We start from the raw sequence: 27,481 nt of genomic DNA, 5'->3' as shown, positions 1-27,481 counted from the left end.
GATTACAGGCGTGCGCCACCATGCCCGGCTTTTTATACACTTTTAAAAAGAAGTATTTATTGCAAATAATCTTAGCATGAAAATATGAGAAGAGAGTCATGGACCTCAGAAAACAATTTTAAGTGCTCCTCTCTTCTTCCCTGTTATAGTCCCCTCACACGCTGCTGTCCTCTTGTTAAGGCTTCTTTAATTTTATGGTAAAGTAGGAGCAGAACTATATCAACAAATTTACTTTTCATTTTGCTTTTTATTCCATGGTTTAATTTTGAAATTTGTGCTTTCAGATTCACATGGTTTCAATTTTCTGGCACAGTCTGTCCAGCACACATGGTGCAAGGGTGTTGTTGGTGACCTTGGGCCAGCTGCTGCAGTACTGGGTGAGTCCTGCTAGTTCGGACCATTTATTCATTTATTTTGGTGCTGGAGATTGAACCCAGGCCTCACATGAACTACCACTGAGCTATACCTGCAGCCCCTTAACATAGGGATTATAAAGATAACTGTTTAAAAAGACTATGGTAATTCTCTACCCTGGCTTCTTTTTCTTAATTTAAGAAAAAATGCCAACAGTGATCATTAATCTTGCAGTCTAGAGTTAGAGATTTTATGATGTAAAGAAGGTAACAGGCTTGTGAGCAGATGTGGTGGTGCATGCCTGTAGTCCCAGCTATTTGGCAGGCTGAGGTAGGAGAATGCTTGAGCTTAGGAATTCAGGGCCGGCCTGGGAAATATGGCAAGACCCATTTCAAAAATTGAAAGAAAAGAAGGAAGGGGAAGATGGGAAAGGAAGATGGGTGAATGATTGAATATAGAATAGGGATAAAAGAGTGCATGTGTCATACAAGCTAGTAGCATCTAAAATAAGTCAGACTTGCCAGGTATAGTGGCACAGGCCTGCGATCCAATCACTTAGGAGGCTGAGGCAAGAGGATTGCCATGAGGTCAAGGCCAGGCTGAACTACACAGTAAGACCCTGCCAAAAAAAAAAAAAAAAAAAAGATTCAGACTCAAATAGAATACATATAAGTGTTTTCAAATTTGGAGGTAAGAGCCAGGTATAGTGGCCTGTGCCTATAGTCTCAGAATTGTCTCCACGTATACAACAGGTGAGTTCTGACACCCCACATCCACATTCACTAACTCATGTATTTATGAAACACAACTGTGTGTCAGGCCATGTTCCAAGGGCTTATCAGAGAAGGACCAAAGTCTCTACTCTTGGGAAGTGTGTATCTATCATTTCAATAAAATTGTTCTTTTTTCTTTTGTGATTCTGGGGGTTGAACCCAGGTTTCACGGTGGGCAAATGCTTTACCACTGAGCTTTCTGCAACCCTGAAATCAAGAGTTTCTCCAGGTTGCCTTGGCTCCCTTTCTGGAGAATGGCAATTTCAAGCCAAGGTTTGAAACAAGGTGTGTTTTCTGGTACTGGGGCATCATTGTTCCCAGGCACTGACAGTGGAGACTAGGGAAATATGTATGGATGTCTGTATGTGTATCCATGTGTGTGTACATGTACATTTATATCACGTTAATAATATCCCATAGTTATCGTAGGTGGATCAGGCCCTCAATCTCTGAGTGGATAGTGAAGACTTAAATAAAGGAAACAAATGAAATGATTTCAGGGTCCTGGGGGATCCAAAGCCTCTCACAGAAATGGAAATTCTGAGGTTTTAGATCAAGAACTTCTGTAGGTAGCCCATATTTATTAGGTTTTTAAAGGAGGGTAATTCTGAAGAAAATGCAGGAATCTGGGCAAGATTTGGGAATCCCTTTACAGATTTCTCCAAGTAATACTTCATGTTAATTTAGGAGAACTGTGTTATCTCCAGGAAGGCCTTCCCTGCTGGAGTGAGATGCCTACAGCTATAGTCTCCTTTTAGTTAATTGGGGTTGGAGGCAAACATCCTCAGTCATGGCCTTATCTTGTCCTTTGAGGCATCCCACCTACAAAGACCAATACCGGCCTCAGTGGGGACCAGTGACTCACAGAGGTTCACTTACTGTGAGTCTGCTGCCCATCTCCAGACAAAAGCCTAGGCCTCAGGCAAACTCACAGATAAACATGAAAAGCCAGTTGGTTAATATTAAATCCTGCTCAGAGCTGCTTCATAGTGGTCTCCATCACATTTGTGTATTTTATGTCTGCGTATTGAAAACCAGGAGCTTGTGTGTATGTGTCTGTGCACCTTTATCTTTCTTCCTGTAAATATTTTGAAAAGAAGGAATCTATACTAATATGCACTTCATTTGTGATTACTGCTGGGTTGAGTCTAGTTTAGTCAAAGATTCTTCACCTGTCATCCAGTTCTCTGAGCCTTTTTAAAAACCTTTCCATTGTACATCTCTGAGTTGATTTCTGAGAGGTTTGCTCTTTGTTTTTGGAATGGGACCTTGCTTAGTTGCCCAGGTTGGCCTCAAACTCTTGGGCTCAGGGATTCCTCTCGTCTCAGCCTTCTGAGTAGCTGGGACTGCAAGTGTGTGCCACTCAGCCCAGCAACCTGGTGACCGTTTCATCTTGTTTACTGTTCTGATTGGTTTTCTTTTGTTTTGTTTGAGACAGGGTCTCGCTATGCAGTTCAGGCTGGCCTAGAACTAACTTTGTAGCCCAAGCTGGCCTCAAACTTAGGGCGGTCCTCCTGCCTCAGCCTCCTGTGTGCTGGGATTACAGGCATTTGCCACCATGCCTGGCTCTAATTGGTTCATTTATGTATTTGCCTATCTTACATATGCACTTGTTTTGGTTCATTAGTACTCTTCTTTTTATTTGTATGTATTTGCCATAAATAATGATCACATTTGTCATAGGGAATTTTCACCTATAAGCGCTATTCTTTATGTATCGGATATTTAATTTTAAAATATTTACTAGTATATGTTCGTAGTACATAATGTTTACATTCCTTGTAAGGAGTTAGTACATGTTGAATATTTTAAATAGATTTATTTTAGATTCCTTTTCTGGCTTTTTGATTTTGTTTTTGTTTTTTTCTGAGACAGAGTCTTGCTGTGTAGTGTAGACTGGTCTCAAATTCACTGTGTAGCCCAGGCTGGACTTGAACTCTGGAAATCCTCCTGCCTCAGCCTCCTGAGTGCTGGGATTATGGATGTGTGCTACCACACCCAGCTTTCAGGCTACTTTTTGTCCCCCCCCCTTTTATCATTTATAATAGCACTGAAACACTTCGTGGTTTTTATTTAAGAACTTGTCTTCCTAGAATTTTTATTAGATTTGCAGTACGTAATGATTATATTCATTGTGGGGAGTTAGTACATGTACATAACACAAAGAGCTTTCCTATATGGACATTTTCTCTTGGTAAATTTTAACTATCACCTCCATTTCTGGCTCCAGATTAGAGTTTATATTTTTTGGCTGAAAGATTGCCTGAAGAGATAATATAATTCTAGGCTTCAATACCATATAACATGTAGTACTTTAAGGAAGGATTAGGCGAGTTTACAATATCAAACATTTCTGGTATTGGCTACTACTTTAGTGATTTGTATTGTTTAATGGGTGAAAGTTGTAACTCATTTCAATATGTATTTCTCATACTACATAATTAAGGTGAACACTTCTAGAATTGTTTGAGTAGTTCTCTAGTAAATGATCACTGAGTTGGGTTTCCTTTGTTTTTTCTTTTCCCTGAAATCATGCCCCAGCTTTTACCCCAATGTTTAAATTATCCAGCTTGATTATCTGTATTATTCACTAAACAACATTTGTCACTTTGAGGTCAAGAGGATTAAGCTACTTGAAAGAGTCTGGTATAGAATGTTTTCTCATTTCTTTTTTTTGAGTTTTTAAATTTCTTTTTCTTTTTCTTTAGAATTTTGATACCTCCAGGGTTTAATTCAGTCTGTATTCTAATATCTGCTGTATGTATTGTTCAATTAAGAAATGAGATGCACAACTGTGATCCTGAACCATGGCGAACACTGAGTTCTGACTGGTATTTGGTTACTATTACCGGATGACACATCTCCCCAAACTTGTGGTGGGAAACAGTAACTTCTGTAACACTAGTAGATTCACGGTGGACACAGGATGAGGGTTTGTCTGTATCCGTGTCTGGGCCCTCAGCTGGGAAGACATAAAGGCTGGTGTAACTAGCCAGTTGGATTCATCTGAAGATATTTGCAGTCACATTTCTGGCAGTTTGATACTTGCTTTTGCATGGGACCTTGGTTGGGCCTGTCATCCAGTATCCCATCATGGCCTTTCCATGTGGTTGCTTGAGCTTCCTCATAGCATGGCAGCTGGGCTTTTTAGAGGTGCATATCCCAGAGAGCAAGTCAGTAGCATGTGTGTTTCTGTGAAGTAGCTTTAGAGCTGCATCACATCACCCTCGTGTTGTTTATAAGCCCACCCAGGTTCATGGGGAAGAAATATAGATTGCATGTCAGTGGGAGTCAGAGTCACATTATAAGAAGAGCATGTGTGTGGGAAATGCAGTTGTAGCCCTCTTTGGAAAATACATTCTGCCTAGTTGGGAAAATAAATTGTGTTTTATTCTTGGTAAGCTGGTATGGGAATTTTTAGAACTTTAATTCCCTTGAGTAAAGTTTTAATATACACAATAATTTCATGCATTAGTATTTTATAGTGATATTTGTTTGCATTGTATTCTTTCTTGTACTATTTCCTATCAACAGTTTTTAAGGTAGTTTTTTATTATTTTATCTTGCAGATAAAGATGTAAAATGGAATATGGATTCAGTGAGAGACTCATCTAAAAAAAAATCTGAGCAGCAGCAGTGTGTCTCTTTAAAAGATGTAAATAAGGTTGTGTTTTAAAATGTTCATTACATCTAAAGTTCATATAATGTTAATAGCATTGTTCTATTATGAACCAAAGTATATTTCAATTAAAATATTTGGCTGTGGTGGTTTTATTTGTGAAAAAGTACACTTGAAATGTTTGCTTATTTTGAAAGAACAAGGTAATTCCAGCTCTTTTTTTTTTTTCTGGTACCGGGAATCGAACTCACAACCTTGCACTTGCCAGGCAGGCACTGTGCCACTGAGCTAAATCCCCAGCCCCTCCAGCTCTGTCTTGTCAAGCTTTTGTTTTTGCTGAGTAATAGCCCCTCTATAAATTCAGGAATTTATCATCATTTTATGATTATTTTAATAAGGATATGAAAATCTGAGATTTGGGGGCACTCTAATAGTTAATTTCAGTTCTAAATTGCCTTCTGGTTCTTTGCACAAGACAGGTGAAAGTAATTGTAGAACATTTTAGACAGTAATTATCTGAATTGCCAGCTGCCTTCTATTTGGACATTTCAGTCTAGTAATTACAGTCACAACATAATCATCCAACTTGTCAGCTCTTTGTCTCTTCTTGTCTGTGTATACCTAAAAATTGTCCACAGTGGTTGTTTATGACAATTTCCATAGAACGTTGGTTCCAAAAGAATATATATCTTGCTAAACATACATATTCTTTCTGAATATTTTTTATAGTGTGTTGAATCTTCAGTTTACTGGCCAATAAAAAGAGGCATAACCATATATGCTGATCCAGATGTATCTGCAGCAAGGTAAGATTCAAAAATTCAGTGTGACCCACTGGAGCCTCAGATGTAGTACATGACCTTATATAGTAAGACATCCCCTGGTATCCTTGGGGGATTGGTCCCAGGACCTGGAGAATACCAAAATCTGCATGTATTCAAGTCTTGTACCTAGAATGGTATAGAACCTATACACATTCGTCCATGTACTTTAAAACCATCTTCAGGCTACTTATAATACCTGATGTAATGTAAATTCTACATAAATAATTGTTGTTGTTCAGAGAATAATGACAAGAAAACAAGGTTTGTACATACCTTACTCAAGTATTTTCAATTGGAAGTTGTTTAGGAGCCCACAGACATGAAGGGTCAATTGTACACTGTTCTAGGTTCTAAAAAGGTAATGGTGGGAAAGTATTTGATTTCAAAAAAGGGTGACCCAGGAAACTTTGATTGAATACATATTAACTTAAAGGAAAAGTCTTGTGGCAACTGGTTAGCAGCACAGTGAACTGAAAACTGGCAGTGACTCTCCTGGTTACTTTAGTAGGCAAAGTTGTTTTTTGCAAGGCAGGCCCAGTGAAGGCTGGCACAAGTGGGTGTGATGTGAAGGGTGGAAAGTGTGGACCAGGGCATTGCAGCCTGCTGGGTCACTTACGGTCGGTAGCTGAGTGTGTGTGCTGTTAGGAGGTGGGGCCTGGTTGGAAGAGGCAAGTCTCTCCCCTCTTCCTCTGCTCTCTCTCCTTCCTGACAGACAGGACTTGAGCAGCTTATTCTGTTAGACCTTCCACCGTATCTTCCTGCCATAGGGCCGGGCAATTGTGGATTGACTCCTCTAAAATCCTGAGTAAAAATCAACCGCTCCTCTTAAGCTGTGGGTGTTAGGTATTGTCTCAGCAGTGAGAAAGGGACTAAGATACAAGTTGATGGAAAGCAAAGAATGGCTTATCTTCTTCAGAAACTCCACTAAGCACTGTCCTCACTGAGATGCACATCAGTGACATTAATAAAATCACATAAAAGATGTCACATACTCTTCATATATAGGGTAAAAGCTTAAAATGGGATAATTCTATTTCCCCCATCCTGGACTTTATGCTATGGTTAAATGTGTTGTATTTATATATATGTTGTAAATGTGTAAACTCTATTATCACTTTTATGTAAATAATTAACTTTTAGAGTTTTTTTACTTTAAAGAGAAAAAAATAGCAATGATAGAGTTGCAAAACAAGATAATAGGAGATTAATAATGGTTAATATATTGTGTATTGTTATCTTCAGAGTAGTTGCTCAGATTACAAGATACAGGCATGAAAGATTAATCATAAAGCAATTCCATATATTTACCTCTGTAGTTAAACCGATGGTCTTCACTTTTTTTGTAAGTCCACATTTCCATTGGATACCACTTTATTTCTACCCGAAGGGTTTATTTTAACATTTCTTATGTTGGGAGGTCTGCTGGTGATGAGCTCTTTCACTTTCGTATGTCTGAAAAATTATTCATTGTAGCTTAATTTTTGAAAAAAATTTTCTATCTATAGAATCAGTACTTTGCCCTATATAAAGACATTTCTGCATAGCATGTTTTTTGATGGAAGATTTGTTGTCATCTTTTTCTTTGTTTCTCTGTAAGCAGTGTGTCTTTCCTGTGACTGCTGTTAAGATTGTCTGTTATTGGTTTGAGCAATTTATATGTCCTGGTGTAGTTTTTATCATGTTTTTTTTTTTTTTTTTTGGTTTTTTCTCCGGCACCGGGAACCGAACTCACGACCTTGCGCTTGCCAGGCAGGCGCTTTTGCCACTGAGCTAAATCCCCAGCCCCTTTATCATGTTTTTATGCTTGGGGTATGTTAAAGTTTTTGTAGCTTTCTGTCTTACATCAAATTTCAGAAGTATCTGTTCATTTTGTCACAAAACACTGCAGACTGAGTAATTTGTGAGGAACAAAAATGTATTTCGCACAGTTCTGGAGGTTAGGAGTCCAGTGTCAAGGTGCCAGCAGCATTGGTGTATGATGAGGGCCTGGTCTTAGCTTATAGGATGGCGCCTTGAACACTGCCTCCTCCAGAGAGGAAGACCACTATTCCTCATTTGGCACAAGAGCAAGAGTGAGAGATGAACCCACTGCCACAAGTGTTTTGTTGATCTTTCCGTACTGGGTGTTGAGCTTCACATTGAGCTACATCCCTATCCTTTTTTATAGTTTTTTTTTTTGAGATAGAGTCTCACCAAGTCACTAAATTGCCCACTGTGTCTCATACGTTTGATCTTCCTGCCTCAGCCTTCTAGAATGTTGGGGTTACAGATGTGCACCATCACGCCCAGTGTATCATTGATCCACTTATGAGGGCTAACTGAAACACCTCCAGGAGGCCACCTCCACATGCTGTTGCCTTAGACACTTAAGTTTCAATGGAAAACACGAAAAAGGCAAAAACATCCAAACTATAGAACAAAGTATTTGTTATTTCTGTAAATATTTTTTCTGCTCCAGTCTCTTTTTTCCTTCCCTTTTGACATTCCAATACAAAATTTCAGACATTTGATATTCTTAAAAGGTTCTTGAGGCTCTTTTCATCTTCAACCTTTTTTCTTATTAATAATTATACTGATGTTTCTTTTTTGTGTGTGTTTTTGGTACCCAGGATCGAACTCAGGACCTTGCGCTTGCTAGGCAGGTGCTAATGCCACTGAGCTGTATACCCGGCCCTGATCTGTTTCTTCTGTCCTCTCCATTATGTTATTGAGCCCATTCAGGTATTTCATTTCTAGAAGTTGCTTGGAATTTTTAGTTTTTTTTCTGGTACCGGGAATCGAACTCACAACGTTGCACTTGCCAGGCAGGCGCTGTGCCGCTGAGCTAAACGCCAGCCCCGGAATTTTTAAATAGTTTATTTCTTTGCAAAGACTCTATTTTTCCATTAAAGAGTGCTAAACTTGGCCAGGTGTGATGGTGCACACCTGTAATCTTAGTCCTCAGGGGTTCTGCGGCAGGAGGACTGCCGCCCATTTGAGGACAGCCTGAGCCTACATAGTAAGTTCAAGGCCAGCCTGGAATATATAGTGAGACCCTGTGTCAAAAGAGCAAAAAGTGCTAAGCTTTTCTTAGAGAGCTTGGTTATATTGGCTGCATTAAAGTGTTTGATGAGTCCCACTTATAAGCACTCCTAGGGTTAGCACTTTTGTCTTTCCTCTTTACAATTGATCTGATTTTTCTGTTTTTTGTCTGTTAAGTAAATTGTGTTATATTCTGGATATTTTGTTTTTGTTTTTGTTTTTGGTTTTTTTTGCTTTTCTTCTGGTACCAGGAATCAAATTCATGACCTTGTGCTTGCCAGGCAGGCGCTTTGCTGTTGAGCTAAATCCCCAGCCCCTATTCTGGATATTTTGCGTAATATGTTGTGAGACTCTGGTTTCTGTTAAAATCCTGTGGATAAGGTTGGAGACAGCAACTTGATGTAAGGTTCAGACCTCAGGCTCTGCCTCAGTCTGTGCGGGTGGTAGTGGTATCAGCGCAATCTCCATGTTGCTTTTGCCAGGCAGGTGCTGTGCCACTGAGCTATATACCCAGTCCATCCATATTGCTTTTGCTTGTTCGCAAGTACCCAGCCTGGGGCTCATACTGGGTCACAGCAACAGGGTGTCCCAACCAGGCCCCCTGTGTTTCTGGGTTACCTTCCCCAGTTCTGGCTGCCCCTTGTTCCTGCTCCTCTGGCCTCTTGAAGAAATTTCTGTGCAGTCTGGTCTCGGTATGGGCTGCCTGGGGAGCAAAACAACAAGAGGTGTGGAAAAGAAGGGCAGTGGAGATTTTCTGTGCACACTGGACACAGGCTTCTCACTTCCCAGATCCTCTGGCTACAGGGACAGGTTTTCTTTTGGGGTTTTAGGTGACTGAGATGCTCCTCTAAGACTGGAGCTGGCCCTGGGGCAGGGCCAAGGAGAGAAATAGAGGGGGGAAAAACACTGGGGATTCCTCACAATCTAGCATAAAGGCCCTCTTTCCAGTTTGCTGGCTGTGAAAGGAGCTTCTGGGAAATTTTGATGCCTACCTCTTGTCAATCCAGGTCTCACCACTCTCGAGGGTTCTGTTTGTTTGCAGGTTTTTACTGTTATCTCCCATTACCCCACTCGCTGTCGAGAGTTCTAAGTTGTCATTAGTGGGAGGTAAACTGTGTGGCTGGCTCCAAAGTGTCAGGGGTGCTCTCCATACCTACAGGGCTACACCTGAGTCTTCAAGAAATTCACTTAGGTAAACCAAATGTTTCTTCACTGCTGGGTCTTAATTTCCCCCTGGAAAATAAAGATGTTCTCAATATTGGGGTAAATGGATTCACAAGTTTTAATACAATTTTTGATTTTTTTAAATTTCTAGTGCTTTAAGTCAGAAGCCAAATGAGAAACCACTAAGATTAGCTGAGAAGAAAGAATGTGATGAGAAGAATAGCTGTGTAAAGTAAGAATTTTTCCTTGGCCTTGTGTATTGAAATAATTGTAATACAATTATAAGCAGGAGAGATTTACATTATCTTATTTTTTTTGTGGTACTGGGGATTGAACCCAGGTCTTTGCATTGAGCTATGTCTCTAGTCCTTTTTTATTTTGAGATAGTCTTGCTAAGTTACCCAGGTGGAATTCAAATTTGTGATCTTCCTGCTTCAGCCTCCCAGAATGCTAGGATTAGAGGTGTGTATGTGTTACTACACCTGGCTTACGTAGTTTATTATTAACTTCAGACTTGTATTACCATCAAAAAAATGTATGTGCAGTAAAGTCCTCCTGTAGGCTTTGAGGGTAGTTTCTTCTTTTTTGTTCACTAAGGTAGATTTTTCTGTTGAAAGCTTTTATCCAGTGTGAGTACTCTGCCCCATTCTCTTGATGAGGTGAACTACTTTATGGTGTGAATTAGGTATAGTTGATTTTTTTGAGCTGTAGATTTTTTTTGTGGGTTGGTATCTACTTTCTTCCCACTTTTCTGAGATTAAATGGGCCTGCCTCTTGGTTTATTAGCCACAGAGTAATAACTTCATGTTTTTTAACCCACAAATTATTTTCATAGTTTTTTTTACATCATACTAGTCTTCAGTACCTTAAACAATTTTACATTGCAAGTGGGCAGTGCTACTCTGGAGTGACCAGAGTGACGCAGAGTTCAAGGCAACTCAGAGGTGAGTGGGATGTGCTATATCTACTCATTGGCCTGGGGCTAGACAATGTCAATTGTGCAGCTATACAGATGCCCACCTTCCTGGAAACCACTCTGATGCCCACAGTGAGCTGCTTAGTATGCTAGGGCCTGGCCTTTTCTGGGGAACTCACAGTGTAGGCTGTGGGGGATGGCCTTTTATGCCCCTCAGTTGATATGCACCTCCCAGAGCATCCCTCACCCTGATGTCTTAAGGTTTTGCTGCTCTAAGTGGTTCTTTTCCTTGGAACAAAAGGCCTTTCATTATCTATGCTGCTTATTTATTTTTTAAAATTATAATCTAGTAACTTACCCCTAATGTATTCTGTTCCCTTTTATTTGTATATTAGCTCTATCTTATCTACTGTTCTGCTGAAAGCTCTTGATATGGAACCTGTTGATGAAAGTACATGAGTTATTCTATCTGTGTGCTGTGGATTGAGGAAACCTTGAAGGGTTCAAGATTAAACAGCAAAGGGCAAAGAAGGCAATGCGTTTCTTAGAAACCCAAAGGTGACGTGGTGACAGTGCAATCTGTCTCTGTGGCCAGCCTGTGGTCCTGTTATCAGCCACACTGTGTCCACAGCCTGGGGAACCAAGTAGCTATTATTTCTTGGCAAGGCAGCCTGGAGAAGAGACAGCTTTCCAGAGATTCCCAGTTAGGGACTTGCAGACAACACATGTAAGGTGCAAAGGAAACATATGGTGGATGTTCAGGTTTTAAAAATATTATAATAAAAGACACATTGTCATTAACCCCCTGCATAGTACTTCCTCTTTCTGAACACACATTTGCCTTTCATGATCATTTTGTCTTTGGAGAAGGACCAGAAGTTGCACAGTCTCATATCAGGTGAATAAAGTGGGTGAGACACTGTCTTATTTTTACAAGATGTTTTTCTGTTGGATGGCACTTGGTAGCAGCATTCACTGTATTTTTTATCAAACCTCTTAGAGACACTTAGGAAAGAGGATTTCAAGAACTGCTTCAGAAAGTGGCAATGATGGAATAAGTATTTTTGAAGAAAGGAGAAGTATTTTGTGGGATATTCATAGTAATGTGTCTTACTGTAACAATTTTTAAAAATTTAACTTTCACCATAAATTTTGATCACCCCTGTAGCTTGGTATGTGATAACAATTACATTAATCATGGTAGGGATTAGGTACACAGCGACTCTGGCATTTCTCCAGTACTCCTGCCTTCGAAAAGCCACCCTGAGGACCGGGCATCCCCAGCCTCCTTGGAAGCCTGCAGTTTTTTCTCATACCAAGGGGCATTGCTCACCCTGTAAGGATCTGCAGCCAGTTCTGGTTCTTCCTTGTCCTTCAGTGATTTATATTCTTCACTGAAATCATTTGCAAAACCTCAGATTATAGTAAGTTCAGGAAAAGATCACCCCATATTTGGTAGTCTTTCCCATTCTGAGATTGTGTATTACTTTCTCCTTTGGAATCCTAGCTCTTGGGTTGGCAAGAGAGTGTCACAGTCTACGTTCAGAGTTCAGGGACCCACACAGCAGATTTCTCTTTGGGGATTTCTAGGTGTCCAAGAGAGACTGCGCTCTGTTCCTTTGAGATATTCTGGAGGTGCCTGGACAGCTTAGATTGAAACTTAATTTCTAACCTATTGCAGTTTTATCAGTGGCCCTCCAGTATATGTTGGGAATAGCAGAGGAGTTTCCATTTCATTTTGTGCTTGGTAGCTCCCTGAAGCATTATTTTGAAGAGGATTTTGTGATGGAGAAGAATACTTACGATTAGGGTGTCTCATCTGGATATAGGAATGTGCCGTGGGTGGCCTGCTTGCCATGCTTTTGTCATCTGTTATGGTTTATACCTAGATGCCCCCCAAGAGTCTCATGCACTCATAGGTGGGGCTTTTGGGAGGTGATTAAATTATGGGGGCTTATAACTAACTTGCTGTTAGGAGGGGTTCTGGTTGAAAGAGTCAGGTCACTGGGGACATGACCTGGAAGGGTATATCTCCCTCCCAGCCCCTCCTTTCACTTCTTGTTTTCTGGCCACCATAAGGTGAGCAGCTTTCCTCTGCCCAGGTCTTTCCACCATGCTGCAAAGCATGCAAAGGCTGAACCTTCTGAAACATGAGCCAAAGCAAACCTTCCCTTTTAGTTTGAAGTATCAAGTATTTTGTCCCAGTGACAAGGAAAATGACGAAGATATCATCAATCATATTTAATGTAACCTTGTAGCTTTTTTTTTGCAGTTCTTTACCTTTGTGTATGCTAATACCTACTATAATATGTATTCTTTTTCTTCACTTGTCTTTCTGTAAACATTTCAACATTTCCCTACTTTGTACCATTCACTTATGTAAGGTGGGAAGCTCCTCTAAATACACATATTTTTTACAGTGCTACTTGTCAGAGTTAGAACACCAGTGCCCTCCTAACACTAACACCCATACTGAATGCCTTGTAGGGGGCAGTTGGGTTCTGGTGGTTTGCAGCTGTCCTTCCTGGCCAGAACTGCTCTTCAAGGTAACTGTGGATAGACTCAGCTCTGTTCACCCTCCTCCTCTCTGCTCTGAAGTCACACCACACATGGTTCCTTCTTCCCATGACCACACTGTCCCTGTGTCAGATTCTAGTGAGCTGCATGTCAGTATCACCAGCCTAAGCCATGCAGGAATGGTGTGACTGCTTCTGTATTCTGGCACAGCTGCTTGCCTTCCCTGATGTTAATTGTTGTCTACTATTTTTTATGTATCTTTACTAATTCATTTCCAGAATACCTTTGTGTTGTCTAAACTTACTGTCAGTATTTTCACTTGCATCTCTGGAGACTTCTCCAGATCCCCCCCACCTGCTATAACCTGTGCTGAGGTGTCCTGTGTCTATCTCCAATATCCTCCCATTTCCTGTATCATTCTTGAATTGAGGACCTTTTTCTGGATCTTCATCTTCTTCATAGTTGGTTTATTCCTTGTTATGGAGGAGGAGAACATCCTCCATTAACTTCCTGAGAAGGGAAACAAATGAAAATTTTTCGAGACTGCAAAAATGCCTTTAGACTGTCTTCACTTGATTCACATTTTGGGTATCAAAGTTTGAAGGCACTTCTGCCTTCTAGGGTCCAGTGTTAAGTACATAAACATAGCTTTTACTTCTCCTTCCTCTCCTTTCTCCCTTCTCCCCTCTGGCTCCATCCCTAGTCTCATCTGCCAAAGGTCTTACCCCCTGTTTGCTATTGCATATATTTTGTTTCAGTGTCTCATATAAGAGAAACCATATGGTATTTAACCTTCTGTGTCTGATTTGTTTCACTTAGCATTATGACCACAAGGTATATCCATTTTCCTACAAATAACTCAAATTTATCCTTCTTTATGGTGGAGTTTATACACACACACACACACACACACACACACACTTTCTTTTCTGTTCACCTGTTGATGGACATATGGGCTGCTTCTTTCCAAGACTTAGCTGTTGTGAGTTGTGCTGCTATAACTGTGGGCGTGCATGACTCCTGTGATATATCTTCAATTCTTTTGGTAGCATACCCAGAGGAGGCATAGTGGGGCAAATAAAATCTCTATTTTTAGTTTTTTAAGGAATCTTCAAAGTGATTTCCGTTGTGGATGTACTAATTTACATTCCCACCAACAGTGTAGAATGATTGCTTTTTCCTCACAACCTCTCTAACTTCTTGTGTTTTGAATTCATGACTATAGCCATTCTTTTTGGAATACGATGAAATGAATCTAAGTGTTGTTTTGATTTGCATTTCTCTAATGGCCAAAGATGCTGAACATTTTTTCATGTATTTATTGGTGATTTGTACTTCTTCTGAGAAGTGTCTATTTGTTTTAGTTGTCCATTGTTTGATTGGGTTTTTATTTGGGCAGGTGGGGATCTTCTTTTGTGATACTGGGGATTAAGCACAGGGCCTTCACACTGAGATACATGCCAAGCCTTTTTTTTTTAAATAGTGTCTTGCTAAGTTGCTCAGGCTTGTTTCAAACTTGTGATCCCCCTGCCTCACCATCATGAATAGCTGGTATTACAGGTGTGTGCCACCGTGGCTGGCTCCAACCCTCTGTCTTTTTGCATTACTTCTTTTTTTTTTATAGTGTCCTATGCTTGTTTCATGTAGATGATGTTTTTTCCCAACTCTCCAAGGGTGGGGTACTGATAATTTGGAGGAAAGCTATCTTCTCATGATATTATTCCCATTTCCTACAAATTGAATTACTCTGTGTTTATTTGTGGTGTCTGTGAGGACAGTGGCTTTCTTCAGATGCTTCTTGACTGACTGTTCATCTGTAACATGGGGGCCTAATGTACCAACTAGGGACTGGGTCTACAGTGGTACACTGCCCATGAGTCTCTCTGTGAGAGAAGTTGTTAGTGAGGGATCTTTTGACCTCAGTCTCTGGTCTTTCACCTCAGGTGGGTCAGATTCCCCAGTGAGGCTTTTGCTATCTCTGGCCCTTGAGTGAAGACCTCTTTGTTCTGAAATTAAGACAATACTGATGGGTTTCACAAATCTGAGAACATTCTGAAAATCCTGAATTGTACATTTTAAAAGGGTGTGGTGGATTGACAATTGGTGATGAACTCGCAAATCCCAGCTGAACTGAACCAGCGTGGTGCTGGGTCTGGGAGGCCCACCTAAGGATTGTTGCCAACAACATAAAAGCAAGAACTGGAGAGAAGCTGTTAGGGATGCTGTTGGTTCTCTGGGAGAAACTTGTCACACTGGCTTTCTTGATACAAACGCAGCTGTTCTCATTGTAAAAGAAGCTTGGGACCTTGTTGTCACAGAGAATGGCAGTGGTTCACTTTGGGGAAACTTTGAGTGTCTGGTCCTTACTTTGAGCATTGCTTCCTAGCTCTGGAGGGGAAGGTGGTGCACTACTCAGTGTCCTGGAGAAGTTTGTTGCACTGGCTTTCACTTAGCAAAACTTCAGAATTCATCTCTGTTGCCCACAAATGTTTATGCCGTTCTTTTTTATGGTGAATATGCCATTGTGTAGATAGAGCACATTATATTTGTTCATTCTTTAGTTGATAAACACTTGGGTCTTGCTGTTTTAGCGTTAAAAATTCCATTTGTAGGGATGGGGTTTCAGAAAACAGTGCAATTTGACTTGGGTATTTAATCCACCATCTTTCTCCCTAAGTACTGTACTGAAAATGGTTTGTGAGTTCTCAGCAGACCTTACTTATATTGGTATTGGGTATGAATTAGCAGAAGTGGTATGGGACAAGTCCTTTTAGTCTTGTGGTATTTCTTTATTTTCTGGGTTTTGTTTGTGTTTTCAATGCTGAAAGTTAAACCTTGATCCTTGTATATGTGCTCTACTACTAAGCTATAGTTCCAGCTCTTTAAGTTTTATTTTGAGCGTGGGTCTTCCTAAGTCATCTGGCTTTAAATTTGGTCCTCTCAAAGCCTCCTAAGTAGCTAGTATTACTGGTGAGTACCTTCATATGCAACTGAGTCTTGTTTTGTCATCTATAAAATAAAACTAATGAAGAAGACCAAGCTCCATGCTCCCTAAACTTGGCTGGGCCTCCTTTCACTATTATGCAAGACATGGGAGGTAGCATGGTACAGCCCAGACATAGGTCCAGGCTTGGGAAACACAAAATTGATCTGACCAACATGACCTTCATTTCTTAAGAAACCAAGAAAAACAGAACACAGTTCTTTGATAGCTATACCTTAGGATATATAGTCCATTAAACCTGTGTCAAGAGGGAGAATTGAATTAATAGCTCAGTTGAGGAAACATACTTTTCAAATTGTTCTTTTAACAATTTTACAGATTACTGCAGTTTTTAAACCCTGATCCTTTGAGAGCTGGTGGAATCTCTGATCTGCAGCAGGTATTACAAGTCCTACAAAAAGTTAAGTAGTACAGAAAGCTCTTTTTTTTTAAAATCCTTTTTCTTCCTTCCAGTCTTGAGATTAGAAGAGAAACTCCTTAGGTAGGGAACTTTGTGTAAAGACATCTTTAAAAATTATCTAGTGACTTACTGCATGAGAGAAATATTTTTTATTTGGTTGGATGATCGTATTTTGGTAGTTTTGGTGTTTTTCAGGAATCATACATACCTAGGTTTTCATATAAATATCTTGTATTTTCTTCTGTGTAAAGTTCTTGGTACTCTATGCTAATGGCTCAGGGCAGATACTGGTGGTCTGATTTCTGTACTACTTAGTTGCAGAAGCTGAAGTCAGGCATGCAGCAGCCTGTCATGGTCCTCCGGAACAAGATTGAACCCTGCCTGACCATTGATAGTTCACCATTGTCTGAAGACCTGAAAAAGGTGACCATGCTCTGAAATCCAAACTCATGGAGAAATGCTGACATTTTCTAACAGAGCAGTGTGTGTGTGTGTGTGTGTGTGTGTGTGTATGTGTGTGGTACTAGAGACTGAACCCAGGGCCTTGTGTGTACTGGGCAAGTGCTCTACCACTTAGCCACACTTTCAGCCGATAGATTTTTTTTTAATAAACAGTTCTGAGGCTGTGTTGTATAGTTTCTTTGCTTTTAAAATTCTCCTAAGCTTTTGTTGCTACTTTCTTATTTATTAAGTACAGGTTAACATCTTATAAATATGTAATTCTTTTGTGGAGAAGCCGTTATATAATTGAAAATCCTCTTCTGAAATAAGTTTTCAAGTGTGCCTTTGAAAAAGGGGCTCAGAAGAAGCAGCAAGTTGCCAGGGCAACTATGGTATAATTCTTAGCCATTCTTTCCAAAATTGCTTCATAGATCTCTGGTTTCACTTGGTAAATTGATCATACGTCTTCTCTGTTTCCTTTCTGATTAGAAAAAGGTTAAAACTGTGTTTAAAGATAGGAAGATAAAAATCACAAGGATGAACAAAAAGAAGTCTTCATGGGCAAGAGATTTCTACAGGTTTTTAGGAAATGGAACACACAACATCCTTGTATTGTTCTACATGTTCTGCCGAAGATGATTGAAGGATTTCCTGGAAAAGTTGATGGCCCTAGAGGAATAACCTTGAAGAATGCTGTTCATGGTTTATTTATGAAATGTCCCTCAAAAATGCCTGTATTGAGGTCTTAATGCACCATGCAGCAGTGTTCAGGAGTGGCCCTAGAGAGGTTACTGGGCTTCATCAGTGAGATCCTAGTTTGATGGCACTATTGGGAGGTGATGGAAACAGGAGGTGGGGCCTAGCTGGCAGTAAATCATAGAGGCGTGACCTTGGGGACTAGTCCTGGTCCCCAGCCTCTTCTCTGGCTCTTTCCCTTTTTGTTTCCTGCCTGGCTGCCATAGAAGAGCACCTTGGCTCCACCATGCCCTTCTGCACTGATGTTCCACCTCACCTCAGGTCTATAGCAGTGGAACCAGCCAGTCATGGACTGAAAACCTCTGAAACTGTGAGCCAAGATGAGTCTTTCCTCTTTTGAGTGGTTTTCTCAGGAATTTGGTTATAGTGACAAAAAGCTGACTAATACATATACTGTTTAAAATTCTCCAGTAAAAGTACCTGCTTGGTGTCTTGTATTCCAGCAGTGATGTGACATTTACATAGTCGCAGGGCTTACCTGTCCACAAAGCTTGTGGTCAGGTTTTAGTGTTTTTCTCTTTAATATGAACAGATGTCAGGAACCAGATGTGTGAAGAAAAACTTTGCATTAAAAAAAAGAAAAAGGCGGGCATGGTGCTGCTCACCTATAATCCCAGCACTGGGGAGACTGAGGCAGAAGGATTGCCATGAGTTTGAGGGCAGCCTGGACTGCATAGTGAGTTCAAGGCCAGCCTGTATGACATAGGGAGACTGTGTCTCAAAAATGAATGAATGAGACCAGAACAAATTCTGAAGGAAACAGTGCTGGAATAGAAGAGAATGTTAAAAAGTAAGTATTTCCAGGTACAGTAGCGTGTGCCTGTAGTTCCAGCTACTTGGGAAGCTGAGGCAGGAAGATTGCAAGTTGAAGTCTACCCTGGGCAGCTTAGTGACTTAGCAAGAATCTGTCTCAAAAATAAAAAGGACCATGGATATAGCTCAGTATGAAGACCCTGGGTTTAATCCCGAGTACTGCCCCCTCAAATCTCAGTGATAAGAAAAGATACTGCGTTCATTTAACAACAACAGTTATAAGCCAGGTGTGGTGGCGCATACCTGTAATCCCAGCACTCAGGAGGCTGAGGAGGTGGATAACTGTGAGTTTGAAGTCAGCCTGGGCTGCACAAGTGAGTTCAAGGTCAGTCTGCACTATATAATGAGAGCCTGTTTCACAAAAAAACCCCAAAATCTGATAACAATTACATGTATACTACTATAAAGAAAAGAAACAGAAAATAAAAGAAATTCAAAATAATATAGAAATTTTAAACATTAAGTGGCAGGTTTTTTAAAAATGGCAGGTTTGAGAATAGTTCGTAGAAAACAAAAAGAGAGATGGAAAGGGGGGGAAATGAATCTGAGGCTCCATTTGAGATTCAATATCTGAAAAAGGAATTTCTAGAAAGACTGAAGAGAAACAGTAGATAATTCTCTAGGGAGTGTCACTTGAACATTTTCTGGACCTAATGGATACGATGAGTTTCTACCATCAGAGTCCGTATCTGCAGACAGCACAACTGATGAACAGATATTAGAGGAATAGATACGAGATACACGGCTGTGAAGCAGCTAATCTTAGGGCTTCAGAGACCTGGAAGCATCTGGAAGAAGAGACAGTCTCACACATGAGTCTAGAAGCCAGTGTGGTGTCACACTTCTCCACAGCAACATCTGAGCAGCATGGACTTTAGCACTCTGATGAGAAGCTATTTTAGCTTTCTGGTCTAGACTCACAAACCAGTGAGGTGTGAGAGTACAGTGAAGATATTTTTACATAAGTAGGGTCTCAGAGGACCTCCCTTGTACCCTTTGTGAAGAAGCTACAGAAATATCTTCTCCACAAAACAAAGCATACCAAGAAAGAAGACTGCAGAGTTGCAGACAGAGGAAGCTCCTGCGTCAGCAGCAGAGAATAAGCTGTCCCATTACAGCCAAGGTTTACGACTCTGTGGCAGAAGATGTCACAGAGACAGAGGTGCTGATGAGCTCAGGCTTTTGGGAAATAGTATGTGTGGTTAGCGAACTCTAGTGGAACATTTGGGTTTTAGTAACAGTAACAGAAAAATGTAAGTAAAATCATGTTTTTAACAAAGCTTTACAAGTGAGGCTGTTGGATTGGCAAACTATCAGGAGAATAAACAAGAAACTATGTCATAGTGAGCTTTAATCATCTGATCAGTGGACTACCTATTGGACCTTTTTATTTTGAGGCCCAGAAAAAGTCATAAAGTAGGAGTTTGGTATGGAGAAAAGATTCCTGAGACTTACCAAGTTCAGTCTTGGAACCTCTCTGCTACATACTGGTAGTTGGAGTAAAGGGAGCAGTGAGTGGAGTTTTTGTCTTCTGCTTTCTGGTAATTTTGGTTGTTGATTTATCTTTTGTAGACTCTTCAGAGAAAGAAGTTCCCAGGACCGAGCCACACTGAATCTTACTCTTGGCCTCCCATAGCACGTGGTTGTGATGTGGTTGTCATCTCTCACTGTGGAAATGACCCTTTGTTGTACCTCCCACCATTGCTTACCATGTTACAAATGGGGGGCTGCTACAAGTCATTACCAAGTAGAAACGGAGTAAGTTGACAGTTTTATTTCACAACAAAATGGATTAAGTACTTATTTTAAAATTGTATACCTATGCTTTGGTAAATTCAGGTCATCTTACTCAGTTTGGTTTCCAGATTGCCAGGACAAAAGCTGTCCTGTGAGAGTGTTAGCCCTTCCCTTCTCCTGGTCACCAGTCTTCACCCTGAGTCCCAGTTGTGGGCCATGGGCTGGGTAGAAGAGCTCTGGTTTTTAGAGAAGAGCATAGAGCTTATAAAATGATGTCACTGACCTTACTTCATGCAACTGTCATGGCAACCGTGTAAGATAGGTTGTATTCTCCTTGTTCTATTTTATTTATTTTTTTAAGAGTACAAAGAATTTATTGAGAGAAAGAAAGCTTCTGCCTGAAAGGGACAGAAGGGGCGTAGAAAGTGGGTTGCCCACCAAACCTGCTTCTCAAGGGTGTTTATTGAGCAAAGCCATGAGGTGAGGTGGGCTTAAGGTGGGGCAGAACTATAACCAATCAATAAGGTTACAAGTATAGTCACTTAGGTAGTATTGATCCAATGACAAACCATAGGATGGGTGTGAGGTGGGACAAAACTATGGTCAAGCAATAAGTACACAAGTATAGTTGCTTGGGTAATATTGATTAAACGGAGATCAAATAGGAAAACAAGTCTTGCTGCAAGCACACATGGGCAAAGACTTTCCTGGAAGGGGTGGGTTAAGGAGGTTTGATCCTCCACCCTAAGGTGATTGATAGCTATTTAAAATATCAGTCACTGCTGTTCATCCCAAGGGGAAGTATATGGATGAGTAGTTCTTTTTCTTGAAGCCTGGCCTTCAGTGAATAGTCCTCCAACCACAGTTGTCTTCTGCATTGACCTCTCAAGGGCCCAGTCCTACCTAACTTAGCTATCTATAATATTCTCCCTCTGAAGAAGTAGTCCTTGAGGGGTCAAAGGGTCAAAAAAGGGATCTGGCTACTTTCAGCTGAAGAGGGTCATAGTTGCGATCAGCAGTCAGAGGTACTCCACAGAGGGTCTGTATAAAGACCCTTGATAGGTGCCAGGTGTTCTTGTCTTGGGTAGAGGTACAGCTTTAAGTCTGGAGGAGACAAGGCCACAGAAGCAATTAAGTATGCATAGGTCAAATAATAAAATCAATAGGATAATTATAAATATAGCCAACAAAGTTTTCCACCAGGAAGAACCAGTTATAGCTTTCCATAAAGAGGATAAAGAGAAAGTCCAGGAAATTTCAGAATCTGACATGTCATTAACCTGCTATATAATATCTTGCACAGGTATTGAGATATTATAGAAGGATCAAGAACATACACTCAATATTCAGCTTTTATAATTGCACAAGTACCCCCATGTGCTGCTGTTAGAATGTCTAATGCCATCTGATTTTGGAAGATGGCTTCCCTCATTAATTTTACTTCTTCATTCAGGAGAGAGAGACCAGAAGCAGTATCGTTTAAGACCCGCTGAGTATAGTTACTTCAGGCCTCAATGTGTTGCGTGACATCCTCTAACCCTAGGGAAGGGATAAAGATAGAAGCCAAATGATTATACCAGTGAAACACACTTCTAGATCATTGATGTCTTTTCCCCATTTTAAACATGAGAAAATTCAGTTCATAAAAATCTACTGGGATGAATTTTTAACAACCTGACAGTTTAATTCTTGACAAGAGGTAGAAGTGGGATTAGAAGTTCAGTTTTAGTTGTCTTTGTTGCATATTCTTTAAATTTCTTTATAGTACCCCACAGTGTTTCATAATCCTACCTTCTCCATGTGTAAGAATCTGAAAATAACGGAGAAGATAACAGAAAGGAGCAAAATGGGGAATGAGGACCAGATGGTAGTGGGTAGTGACGTTCACTTTGGCTCTCAGAACTGATGGGTATAAAGTCTCCATCCCAGGTCCTAGCACAAAGGATGCACTACAGATTCACATGAAAAGGAGAAACAGTTACAGGAAAACATGCTTAGAGTTGCAATTAGAAAACATCATTTTTCTGATTATGTTACACCTTTGAAGTTTCCTTTGGAATTTACTCTAGTTACTCTAGTTTTTTTGTTTTGTTTTGTTTACCGTTTTGAGACAGTGTCTCACTGTGTAGTTTAGGCTGGTCTTGAACTCAGCTTGTAGCTCAGGCTGGCCTTGAACTTACAATGATCCTCTTGCCTCAGCCTCCCCAGTGCTGGGATTGCCGGCGTGCACCACCATGCCTGGCTCTGTATTGGTTTTATCAAATTAAATGAATGCATCTATACTCCTCAAATTGACTTCTGCTGATGAGGTGCAACTTGTGTGGAGGTAGAACCCTGGCTGGGCACAGGGAAGGATGCCAGGCCTTACCTCCCATGCCTCCCTGACTGATTCCATTCCTCCATGGTCAGCCTGCCTTCAGGCCTGTGCCTGGCAGCTGGTAGTCACTGGAACTGCCTGAAGGAAAGAAGACATTAGGCTTATGTTCAGTTAATAGAAAGCATGTGTTCATGAGGGTTTCTGGCATGCAGTGCTCTTCCAGGAGAATCAGTGGGCTAGTGGAGGGCAGGGTTCAGAGGTAATTTCCTAAAAGAGAGAGGTGTTAGCCTTTTAAGGCCCCTTGTGGGAGGCAGTGAGGTGATCATCATGCCTAAGAATGGGAAATCTAGACTTAGGTTCATTCTTTTGTCACCATGTGGTAGCTGTGCAGCCCTGGGCAACCAATTTCTCTGTGCCTCAGACTCCTCATGGACCATGAAATGGACCCTACCCTGTAAGTGTTTTAAAAACTAAATAACGTAGTGTTTGTGAGGTATTTAGTGTAAGTCCTAGAAAAACCTAGCTAAGTGTGTCTAAATCAATCTTACTGAAATTATGCTTTTCCACTTACGTAACGGTAGCCAAAATTTAACATAGTGGTTTTTCTATACAAGGAGCTATCCTAGAAGTTTAACATATGAGGTGGATCAAAAAATACGGTGTTTTTAGCTGATGTTTCCATGAATAATAAACTGTTGTCATCTGCATAGGACTGTGCTTCCTGGAAATCTACGCTCTTTTATTTGCTAGATCAGCCTTGTTTCCTGATAAAGCTATTACAACGTTAGGACTTCCTTGCTTCTGAAGTTCTTTAACCCAATTTTTTGCTCTTGGAAAAGATTCCTCATTTGTGGTATCATATGCAACTATGGCTGCTTGTGGTCCTCTGTAGGACATTGGTGCTAGGCTGTGGTATCTTTCCTGACCAGCTGTATCCCATATTTCAAATTTTACTGTTGTGTCATCAAGGCACACAGTCTGGGTTAGAAAAGCAGCCCTAATGGTACTCTCTTGAAATTCATGAAACTGGCCTTCCACAAAATGAAGCACTAGGCTTGATTTGCCAACAGCAGACTCTCCCAGAAGTACTAGTTTGAACTGGCATGTTTTATTTCCAGTATTTGGCCCGTTAGTTCTCATTGCTCCTTGATTAGCCATGTCCAAATTTGAAAGAAATCCCTAATTTCAGACTTCTCAATGAACTGCCGGGATGCGAGGTGTCAAATTTTTCTTTCTGAGCCCACCCCGTGCAGAGCCGCAGACTGCAGCTTCCTGGCAGTGAGGCCTCGGCGTGGTCTGCAGAATGAAGGAGACCACAGCTATGGGCGGCGTCTGCTCCTAGTGCCGCTCCCTGCACACTGGATGGGACTTCAGCCCGTGTTTTTAAATTTTAAAAAATGTTTTACAGTAGAAGATGAATTGCCGTTAATCTCCCTCAAAATACTGCTTTCTTTGAACGCATTTACCCTATTGTTCTTGCCACTTTCTGAAGACGTTCTGAAAGTCTTCTTTTGTGTCTTTAATTGCACTGTCTTGGCCGCCTTAACATCCATTTTGACTTTGTGGAAGGGCCAAAGGCTGTATGATGCCAGATCTGGGGGATAAGGACTCGCCATAATGTTTCTACAAGGCTGCCTTTCTGTCAGATGGCACTTGACAGTGACATATTTTTTGTGACGCCTTTTAAAGACATGAAAAAGGACTTCCAGAATTGCTTCAGAAATGGTAGGGGTGATGGGAGAAGTATGTTTGAAATGAGAGGGGAGTATTTTAAGGGGGACTGCCATCACTGTGTCTTTTACTGTAATGTTTTTAAAATTTAAACATTTCACTGTGGTTTTCAGTCACACCTTATATACTATGTTCGATTCCTAACTACTGTCCAAAATGATGTGAATTTGTCTTTGCAGCCTCTTGTAATAATCGTGTGCCCTGGGTGGAAAAAGGCCCAATTAACTTTTGAATTGTTGGGAGACTACAGCATGACCTCCAGGCCTCTTCATCCTATGTTCTTAACAATTGGACTTCACAAAGATGAAGCCAAAAACATGAAGCTTCCAAGGGGGTGTAAGCATCCTTTCCTAGCTGTTTGGTTTCCCTACAGAAGACAGCAGAACTCTGGGATCACAGATGATCCAGCTTGTGTGGTGCTGCAGCTGGTGGTCACTAGTCCAGACCTTGCTTGTCAGTTACTGATGAGTATCAGTGATGAAAATTCAATCTGGACCTGTATCTATTTCACTGATAAAACTACATGATTTGATTCATTTGTCAATTATCCACTGACCACTTGCTGTTTGTTAGATGCTGGGCACTCACTTGCCTAAAATCCTTCTGCCTTCCAGGAGCACAGAACCTGGCAAGGGCCCAGGGATTGGAAGTGGAGGTAGGGGTGGGGGGTTGCCTCACCTACCAGAATAGCGAAACAGCTTCTAAAAAGTATGTGCTATCTTAGCAAAGGAAATGTTGGAAATCCTTTGGAAAATCTGAACTGTTCAATGCTTTTTAATATTTTAAAATGCAGGTGATGTGATAGTCACAACACCACATAGCCTCCTGAGACTTCTTGCATACCAGAGCTTGTTATTTCTTAGACTCTGTCACCTGGTTTTGGATGAGGTGGAAATACTATTTTCTGAAGCTAATGAACAAGTAAGTACAATATCCATTTGGATTCATTACTATTCAGAATATATGTTTCTGAAATACATGTCTCAACTGCTTTCAGGAATCAGGGAAGTCTCTACTTCGGAGTAAACTGGTTGATACCCCCCTCCCCAAATTTTTTTCTTTTAATTTCTGTAATTTAGAAGAGAGAATGTTTATCTGAAATTGCCTTCCTAGTATTCATATTCTCTCAGGAAAGTTTGCAGAAATATTTAATACTTTTATAGAAACATTTGTATTTTTAAGAATTTGAGAAATACAAACGTTTGAAAAAAATCCAACACCTCTAATCTTACACTCAGAGGTAACCACTCTCTTTTGGAGTATTTTCATATTAAAGAAAAATTCCTGTGTGTTTTGGTAGGGCTACCACCCTCCTACCAGCAAGAGGCCCTTGCCTGGCTCTCTTTCCCAGGCTGATAAACAAGTGAGATCTCATTAGTGTAGTTTGTATTTCTTCGATTACATAAGTTGAACATTAATTCATATTGATCACTCTGTTTCCCTGTGATTTACTTGTTTCCTTATTTTGTTTTATTGGTAATTTTTTCCGAATCAGTTTTTGAAATTTTAAATGTGAGAACTTTAACCCCTGTTAGATGTGTTACACATATTTATCAGGATACTTTAATGCTTTAATCCTTTTTATCCTGCAGTTTTATGTTGTTTATTGACTTTAAGCATTTTCTTTTAGTTGTTCCCTTTTTTCAGAAAGGCTTTCCCCACTCTGGAAATAGAAAATACATAATTCTTTACATTTTATGTTGTCAAACCAATTCTTACCCTCTTCTTAAGTAAATATGAAATTTATGCTAATTTTTTAGGTGTTTGCTATCTTAGATAACTTTAAGAAAAATGTGAAAATGGAAGAAAGGGAGAGTGCACCACGTCAGATCATTGCAGTTGGCGTTCACTGGAACAGACATATAGAGCACCTGATGAGAGAGTTCATGAGTGATCCCTACGTTGTGATCACAGCCCCAGAGGAGGCTGCTCTCTACGGGAACGTCCAGCAGGTGATGAGAGGGGCAGCAGCTGATGAGCACAAGGAAGTTACCTGTGTTTCTATAACTTAGCCATGAAAAGTGAAACTGCAGCACTCTAAATATATGTCACCTTGTATCTATTACCAGGTGGTACATCTTTGCCTAGAATGTGAAAAAACCTCTACTTTACTCCAGGTTCTTGATTTCATTCCAAGTCGGGCACAAAAGACCTTGATCTTCACCTGCTCTGTAGCTGAAACAGAAATAGTGTCTAAGGTGAGCACATCCACCCATAAAGACATTTTTGTTTAAACTGTGGCTGAGTCTTAAGTGACCAGAAAATTACTAGAGTGATTGAATATGTGGCAAAGATAGTTTCCCAAGTTTCACATCAGTTAGAAGAGGAGGCAGGCTCTGCCAAAAGTGCTGAGAGCAGGAGGCCTGGCTCTTGGGGAGGAACCACACAGGGTCCCAGCTTTTTCCAAGATGCAGGCTCCCCAGGGAGCAGTGCTGGGTGACCTTGTCATTGTGGAGCGTGAAAGGACGTAAGTGCAGAAGTGCCCGTATCTTCTATCCTCTAGCTAAGATTGAGAAGATAACAGTAAGATACTATCTGAGCTGGAATAGCAAAAGAAATTGGCTAAAAACTCCAATTTTGTATCCATTAATGCAGATGTAGAGCCAACGCCAAATGCAAAATAAAAGAATCAGTAATGCCTCTTTTTTTTTTCTTCAAGAATAACCTGGAAAGAAGATACAAATATAATGCCCTTGTGGACAGTAGTACTGTATATTTGACCTATACCTACTTATACAAACTATACACATACATATGTATGTATTTTATTTTTTTATAATTTTAAAAGGTAGGGAAACAGTTTTAGCAAAATGATTATTTCATTAAGCAAGTTGCTAGATAAAGCTTAGAAAACTTTGGAGATGCATTTAAATTGATAGTCATTTCATTCTCAAGAATTACTGGGTCCATGAGTTAATGCCCTCCTCGGTAATTTAAAGTCATTCACAGAGCATAGTGGGGCATGCCTGTAATCCCAGTGTTTGGAGGCTGAGCCAGGAGGAGCTCTGTGAGGTCAGGGCCAGCCTGGGCTACATAGTGAGACTCTGTCTCAAAACAAACAAAAAATAAAGTAATCTACATTAATAATTACTCA

The 27,481-nt window shown here is 40.5% G+C and overlaps 1 protein-coding gene and 1 pseudogene across 6 annotated transcripts in view; one reads left to right on the top strand and one right to left on the bottom strand.

Moving 5' to 3' along the window:
* Tdrd12 (tudor domain containing 12) overlaps nucleotides 1-27,481 on the top strand; it is a 75,847-nt gene that overhangs the window by 22,600 nt on the left and 25,766 nt on the right. For 2 of the 6 annotated variants that reach the window (XM_005400080.2, XM_005400084.2), the window contains exons 8-18: nucleotides 285-377; nucleotides 4,697-4,791; nucleotides 5,476-5,552; nucleotides 9,907-9,987; nucleotides 16,511-16,592; nucleotides 16,908-17,015; nucleotides 20,175-20,360; nucleotides 24,567-24,723; nucleotides 25,181-25,308; nucleotides 26,148-26,339; nucleotides 26,457-26,585. In XM_005400080.2, coding sequence (XP_005400137.1) covers nucleotides 285-377; nucleotides 4,697-4,791; nucleotides 5,476-5,552; nucleotides 9,907-9,987; nucleotides 16,511-16,592; nucleotides 16,908-17,015; nucleotides 20,175-20,360; nucleotides 24,567-24,723; nucleotides 25,181-25,308; nucleotides 26,148-26,339; nucleotides 26,457-26,585 — 1,328 coding nt within the window. Of the gene's footprint in view, nucleotides 1-284; nucleotides 378-4,696; nucleotides 4,792-5,475; nucleotides 5,553-9,906; nucleotides 9,988-16,510; nucleotides 16,593-16,907; nucleotides 17,016-20,174; nucleotides 20,361-24,566; nucleotides 24,724-25,180; nucleotides 25,309-26,147; nucleotides 26,340-26,456; nucleotides 26,586-27,481 lie in introns of those variants that run through there. The other 4 variants (XM_005400081.2, XM_005400082.2, XM_005400083.2 and 1 more) reach the window with 4 other exon arrangements.
* On the bottom strand, nucleotides 23,279-23,827 carry LOC102011642 (annotated as a pseudogene).

This window comes from Chinchilla lanigera, unplaced genomic scaffold, assembly GCF_000276665.1.
Source record: "Chinchilla lanigera isolate Chin_1 unplaced genomic scaffold, ChiLan1.0 scaffold00067, whole genome shotgun sequence".
NCBI lineage: Eukaryota > Metazoa > Chordata > Mammalia > Rodentia > Chinchillidae > Chinchilla > Chinchilla lanigera.
The sequence above is the reverse complement of the archived record's forward strand: the minus strand, read 5'-3'. Positions and strand labels throughout refer to the sequence as shown.